Here is a 7,732-nt window from a genome sequence, read left to right on the forward strand (position 1 = left end):
CTCACTTCCGGGTTTTAGGACTCGTCACTGCACCACTCTATTGAAGGACGTTTATATTCATTGTGACGAATATTTTTGTGTTGAGATAAGGCCGCTCACATTTTTCTTTTTTATGTTTTACAGCAATGCATGGCAAAACGTTTTGATGGCTCCCAGCAAGCACTGGACTTAAACAACATCCGAACAGACCCTGGTAAAAACGTTACTCTGTCAACAATTTTTACACACAAATCCCATGTATTAATTTTTATATATACATATTAATGAAAAGATTAAACACATATTCAAGCCGGTACTTACAATCTATACTAGATGAGTTGTTACAAGTTCCTATACAGGTGGGACTGTTTAAAAATAACTAAACATTATAGTATTCAAGATATATGATTTATAATTTTACATACAAAAAAGTGCTATACAGGGCTCCTAGTTTTCCTGTGATGTCAGTAAATGTTCGCTACATTGTTGTTTGACATGTTTTGAAAATGCAAAGATGGTGCAGCCAATCTGGTGATTTAAATGTAACCTTTCAGAGCTCAAGAACCTGAATGTCACTGAAATTATTTTCAAATATTTGCTGATTATTTTGTTGCCTATTTTGTTTGACAGACCTGGTTTCCCAGAACATTGAAGTTATCTTGAATAGGAAGACGAACATGGAAGCTGTCATCAATATCATTAAAGAAAACATCCCGGAGGTAAAATAAACACACTTTTTGGTGGACAAAGCAACAAACTATTTGCTGTTGCCCTAACAAAGGTGCTGATGGTAGCTTCTTTTTGATCAAGTGACGGGGGAAACTGAATGTGCTTATCCAAGTCTCTCTGTCTCTTGTCAGCTGACGGGCTTGAACCTGAGTAACAACCGTATTCAAAAACTGGATGAACTCACAGATTTGGTTTCCAAGGCACCTAATCTGAAGACCCTCAACCTTTCCCACAATGAGGTGAAACTGACTACTGTTGATCGAGATAATTAAAACCAGACTCTAAACCTTACCTTACGTTTTAAATTTCCATCTAATGCTAACTTGTTCTGTTACCGTGTGCTCCTACAGCTGAAGACAGACCGGGAGCTGGACAAGGTGAAAGGCTTGAAGCTGGTGGAGCTGTGGCTTAACAGGAACCCTCTGTGCGACTTCTTCAAGGATCAGGCCTCATACATTAGGTCAGTCAGCGATTTTGGGGGTTGAGGGCAGAAGATTTATGAAGGTGACACAGTAATCTGACAGGGCGTGCAAGTGAGGGTGTCTGGGAGTTTTTCCTGAATGACAAAAATATGCAGCAGCATCTACAAAATATCAAGCAAGCCTTTGTAAGCGTGTCTGAGATGCCTGAACAATTACTGAAACCGTAATCTAACAATCGAGGATTCTGAGGACTAATCAGAGCCTGCTAACCTTTACCATTAACTCACTTTATTCCTGTGGCGAAAGTGAAACGAGAAATGAAACCTGGAAACCTTTTTTTTTTTACATGCTCCTTTGAAATTGTGATTAGCATTCCCCCCCCCCTTAAACTAACCTAACCTTTTGTTTGCCTCCAAAAGTTGCTGAGAAGACTTCTAATCACAAAACACTTCTACATTGTTTTCTTGTTCAGCTTACTTAAACTCTCCAGTATTAACAGCCATCTTTTCTGTCAGCTTCTCTGTGGGACAAACTTTCAAGCTTTGATCCCTTTTATGGTTCTCAGTGATGCTGTACCCAGCTCTCCCCTCATGACATCCTGGTTTCGTTATCCAATAAACTGCTGTAAAACACCTTTGCACTGCTAAAGATATACATCTCTAAGAAGAAGCACTTAAATGATATAAAAACAAATAAAAAACACCTTCAGCTTGACAACCCTTTTTTAATAAAATGTTCTGTGAACTGCTTTAAAAAAATATGATTCCACAGCAATCTCTTGAGCAGTACTGTAAAACATTGTAAGTTATTTTTAATGAAGAGAGGGCAATCTACAGTTGACAGTGAATGAAACCGAGAAAAGCCACAAATGATGAGTTCCCCTCCCCTTGTAGCACCCTTGCCCACGCGGCCCACTGTATCAGGCGAGTATGGAAGGCTGGATAGCTCATGACGGGTAAGATCCCACCTCAAAATCCTGGGACGACCTAAGGCAGGCACAGTCACGATTACTCGGCCTCAGCCCCTGTGAACTCTGACTGAATGAAAACGCAAGAAGAAGAATTAAGAAGACGGGGCGTTACAGAAAAAGCTGTTGGGCTGAGGTGGAGGGGGATGCGTGTCATTATAATGACCAAGAATGGGCCAAAGAGAGAAAGCAGTCTGTCTCCGACTAAGTTGGTCTCCTAATGGCCTGAAACAGACCTCTGCTGTTCAGAGAATGAAGTGGGAGAGGCCCCTGACTGACGTGTTCTGAACTGGAAATTGAGTTCCAGTTTGTCCAGTAAAGAAAGAGTTCCCCTTCCTCTTTGTGATGACTGTGACCAGTACAGAAAAGCTCAAATATAAAGCAGGAGAAGCCGAGCAGAGAATTATCTCTCCAGTCCAAATGTTTAATGACCTCCAAGTCCCTCTGTAACCAGAGTTGTTGACCAAAATCAAGCTTCAAAAATAAAAGCTTGCAACATAAAGTCTTGTCCTTGTTCGTGCATAAACACCATCACCACAGAATTGATGGTCTATGACTGGGCTATTCAATTAGTTTGGAATGGGGCCGGTTGATGAAAATGATCCAAAGCAAGGGGCCGGGAAAAAGATGGCTTGAAATATGAGCAATCATATTCAGAGCTTCAGATACAGTAAATACTACAACAGCATATTGGAGTGCATATATTGTGTTTAATTAAATCAAACAAAATAGCCCCAAGGCCTTTATAGATCTAAATGGCAAGTTCAGAACTCAGTAGGCCTACTGTACATGTGAAGCTAATTTAAACCTCAACATAATTTAATTTGATTTCATTTAGGTGAAATGATCTAATCATTCACGCAATAAAGATGCAATAAATGACAGGAGTTGTCACTACAGTAGCGAGTAGGTGGGTTCGAAACCCGAGCCCGCAGAAGTTTTCAGGCAATGTCTTCCCCTCTATCTCTCAATGTAACACCCTCTCTGGAATAAAGGCACTCTGGCCCAAAAAAAATAAAAAAATGTGATTAATTTTTAACATTATACTCAAAGGGCCAGTAAATATCAACCCGGGGCCGGATTTGGCCCGCGGGCCGCCAATTGAATAGCCTTGGTCTATCAGATGCGTAGCTGCTTTGTGTGCGCTGCAGGGGAAGAAACCAGGATGAGTGGTGGGCCTGCTGCGTTCAGCTCACTCTGAAGCCCGCTGTCCTTTTTGTTCAGCTCTGTTCTCAGGTTGACTTTCCCTGCTGATAATCAATGGCTTAGACACCAACAGAGTCTTAATGGATACTTATTAGAATTCATTTTAGACCAGTTGTGCTGTGTTTGTGTACGTTTTTTAATTTATATATTTTTTCCCCAGAGTTGTTTTTGTTTTTAGTGGCGTAGACTCATCTGCTCCCGTACACTGCCAGAGTTTGGGGGGAGGGGAACACAACACTGGTGGTAACCACCTCTCTCCCAGCAATGCCCAACTTCTTTATTTTACTAATGCAAAAAGGACTCCTGTGCAGTCTGGTAGACCATGGGTCTTTGCCTGTTTGTGTGTGTGCGCTCCTAGAAAAGTTTGCTTGTATTGCTTCCCTATGTCAGATCTGTGTATATCTCCATATTGGGGGAGAGGATGAGTATACCAACTGGTAAGTACACTTTGGGGTGGGATCATTCTTGTAGCATGAAACTCAAGGAATGAAAAGAGTGCAAATAATAGTTCATCATTACTTGTAAAGATTAAATCCCACTGGCTTTAGTTACATATGCATCTATACATAATTGTGTTCTCTCAAATGTTTTTTGACAGTGTCAGCCTAATGACATAAGTTGAGGAACAAAATGACATTAAATTGGTGAGCAGGTGTGAGTGACAGTGCTACTTTCAGTAATGAGCATGATTTTTATTTGTGTGTCGTGTAGTTCTGATCATAACCTTCTCCTAATTTTTGTTCTGTACCAGTGCTGTGCGGCAGAGGTTTCCCCGGCTTCTCAAACTCGTAAGTCAACACGTTTATCTCCTCACTTCACTTGAATAATGCTCATGTTTTAGGATCTGTCTGCAGTATTTAACCAGCAATTAATTGCGATGTTGCGAAATGTGCAATACATTTTCTGAAACACTTTGGCTTTTTCTGGATGCGGTCAAGTTGCTAAATTAAATCAGGGATTGTTCAAACACTTGAAAGTTAGAAAAGTACTTGAATTAGACTGTTGTGTTTTCAAACTAAGGATTTTGCTTGAATTTGCATGTCGTTTTACAAATGTTTTAAATACCCATTGATTGGTGTTGATATAAAGGAACACTGTGAACCATTTTATTTTGTAGTTGTATTTATAGTTAGAAATTTAGAAAACGATAACAAATTGGATAAGCTAATTTCTCATGTGTGGTTTATTTCAATAGGATGGTCATGACCTCCCTGCTCCCATTGGATTTGATGTGGAAACCCCCACAACGATCCCCCCCTGCAAGGTTTCTTGTTTTTATCTTTTGATTACTTGTATATCTTTCCTGCGAACCTCTTCAACATCTCTTTCAGGTTTCAAAACAATCAATATGTCCTTTATGTAGCTGACCTTTTTTTTTTTTTTTGACAACCCAGGGCAGCTGTTTTGGCTCTGATGATATCAAGGTCCTCATCCTTCGCTTCTTGCAACAGTGAGTTTTAACTTTTTGTATATAAACAATCTTCTCACAACAGCCGGGCCTGTTCCAGAAAATAGTGTTTGGTTAAGACGGGGACCTACAGGAGAGGACATAAAAACAAAGTCAAGAGATATGTCATGTGTTGCAGGTACTACAGTATATACGACTCCGGGGACAGACAGTCACTCTTGGATGCCTACCATGATGGAGCATCGTTATCCCTGACAACACCGTACTCCACCCAGAACCCCTCCAGGTACAAACACACCCAAAGACACAAACTTCTGTATACTATACATGCGGCAACACCAATAACATATCGATGTATAAATGTAAGGTTTTACTTTGTTTCTCAAGTTGAAATTTAGATAGATCTTTTGTTTACATCATTTTGTCTTTCCTCCAACATTCATGTGCTTCTCATTTCCCCGATGACACCTCTATATGGGTCTCTGAAGTATTCACATGTATTCCATCTGTCCCTGTCTCCTGGTTTTAGGAGCAGCCTTGGGGAGTATCACAAAGACACACGAAACCTGAAGAGGATCAAAGACACCAGTGAGTTTATCTATTGAGCTGTTAACATGGTCTCTGAATTGAGACTGAATATTTCTGTGATTTGAGATTCCTCCTTATGTTTCCTTCTCTGAATCTTCCCTCTTTTAGCGGTTCGGTTTCGACTTCTGAAGCATACACGGCTGAACGTGGTGGCTTTCCTCAACGAGTTGCCCAAAACTCAGCACGACATTGCCTCTTTTAATGTCGACGTAAACACCTTCACGGTGAGATCATGTTTGTTCTGTCAGACTCGGCCAGTACTTGTCATTAACCTTATCCTCTCACTGTGAGTCATGTATCTGCACTAAACCTGCAAATATGTTTCCCGTTTGCAGAACACACTATTATCATTCACAGTGAGCGGAGTCTTCAAAGAAGGTAAGTTGTACAGTCGTGTTTTATAAGATAAGATGGTACTTTATTGAAGCCAATTTGGGAAATGTTTGTGTTTCAGCAGCATAAAAAGACAAGGCATTGTACAATACAAATGTTTTGTTCTTCTCTGTAAGGATGAGTAATGTTGATTTTGCTGCTAATGTGTCTCATGTTTCTTCTTCAGTTGCTGTTGATGGTAAATCCCGAGAGTCGACAATGGCTTTCTCCCGGGTTTTCGTCACAGTCCCAGCAGGGAATAACGGGTACGTTTAGTGAGCTCCCAATGGTTTGTATCATCTTCCTGTTGTCATCCACAATTTCCCTGAGGAAAGGCCATAATACTTACTTAGTAACAACAGTTGTGGATCTTTTCGAAAATAACCTGCTGAGATCTGAATATTACACTTATATGGTATGCATCTTAAAAATGTATTATCAGAGAATTTCTTACCTTTGGGTTTTTTTCACCTGGATGTTGAAACATATTACATTTATGTTTACATGATGTGCAAAACTATAAGATATTATTTCTGCTCTTTTTTGCAAGTGACAAAAACAGAAACCCAGTTTATTGCCAGTTTGAATCCAAAGACTGGAGTTTGGATTTGCATTGAGATTATTATACAGTGGAAAAATTAAAAGTTGGATTGGTTTTTAAGGATTGATGCTGCCATCTAGTGTTGTAGTAATGTAAGCACACACTGTCAAAAGGATTAGCAGCTGCTATACAAATAAAGCTGTGTTGCCTCAAGTCATGCAATCACTTTACTTCACCACCAGGAGATATCTTTCTTTTGTTCAACTTGTTTCTTTCTGTGCCATAGTCTTTGCATCGTGAACGACCAGATGTTCATCCGGATGGCCACAACAGAGGAGATCCGGAGAGCCTTCGTCGCCCCCGCTCCCACTCCCTCGTCCAGCCCTGTGCCCATCCTCACTGCACCGCACCAGGAGATGCTCACAGCCTTCTCGCAGAAGTCTGGCATGAACCTGGAATGGTCCCAAAAGTAATCCTTGTTTATGTGCATGTAGTGTTTGCAATGTAATTACATTTTATTTACTCAATTCAACGTATATTAACACCTATTCTCTTTTGAAGGTGTCTGCAAGACAATAACTGGAATTTCGACGTAGCTGGGCAGGTTTTCACTCAGTTAAAGGTAATATAATGGTTCATGGTACATCTCTCTGTTTTTCATGTGTCTGGTCTTTTTTTATAGCAAGCACTGAAATGCTGTTTTTTCTCTCTCCAGGCGGATGGCAAGATCCCTGATGTTGCGTTCATAAAATAAAGAGTTGAATCATAGTCCTGTGAAATAAAATCTGCAGTAATTTTATTTATGGCTTTTCTTATATCCTTTACATCTCCCCGTTATTTTCAACATTTTGAAGATCAAGTTTACTGTTTTGTTTTAACAGCCAATTGTTTGACCGAAGGACTGATTTTAAGATACCATTCTTGGTTGTCATTGTTTTTGGTCATTTGTATAGAAATCACTACATGTGTTCATAGGAATAAAGTCTTGGCGAGTGATTTAACTTTTGTTCATGTTTTGTTGTATTATGTTTAACAATAATAAAATATTTTGTTACACAAGCAAGAAAAACTAATTGAGTTTGACATTTCTTGCTCGTCTTTGAAAATGTTTTCCGGACTAGATATCCAGTAAATAGCATTGTCTTAAGCTTTTAATCACTTTTAATGTGCACCTTCAATATATCAAATTGGGCAATTAGCAGAGTACCACTCCTACATACTGTTGAACGTTTCTAAAAAGAAAATGGCTATAAACTGGATATCATTTTGAGTGCAACTAAATATTTTATACATTAAGCTCCTTTTTGTATCAAATTACTTTAAGTTGCACACAGTGCCATTGATTGACACTAATCAAAAACAGCCAAATGTATATGCATGGGGGAATAACAAAACAAAAATATATATATATATATATCAGTGATTCAAATTAGCCGCTTTTCGGCGCCTACCGCTTTTTTAACGCTGATTTGGGTGACTGACGGACAACTTCTCACTTCAGAAAAGAAGAAGAAATCTAG

General features: G+C 39.5%; 1 protein-coding gene across 1 annotated transcript; it reads left to right on the forward strand.

Moving 5' to 3' along the window:
* Positions 1–123: 123 nt before the first annotated feature.
* nxf1b (nuclear RNA export factor 1b) lies at positions 124–7,271 on the forward strand (the record flags this gene model as incomplete). Its single annotated transcript, XM_010797542.1, has 15 exons — positions 124–193; positions 610–698; positions 840–947; positions 1,059–1,168; positions 4,055–4,091; positions 4,499–4,567; positions 4,698–4,753; positions 4,890–4,997; positions 5,241–5,299; positions 5,408–5,523; positions 5,635–5,677; positions 5,859–5,937; positions 6,499–6,681; positions 6,774–6,834; positions 6,928–7,271. Coding segments are annotated over 15 exons (1,227 nt in total), but the record flags the coding sequence as incomplete, so codon positions are not given.
* Between the last annotated feature and the right edge of the window lie 461 nt (positions 7,272–7,732).

This window comes from Notothenia coriiceps, unplaced genomic scaffold, assembly GCF_000735185.1.
Source record: "Notothenia coriiceps isolate Sejong01 unplaced genomic scaffold, NC01 NC01_scaffold00038172, whole genome shotgun sequence".
NCBI classification, from domain to species: domain Eukaryota; kingdom Metazoa; phylum Chordata; class Actinopteri; order Perciformes; family Nototheniidae; genus Notothenia; species Notothenia coriiceps.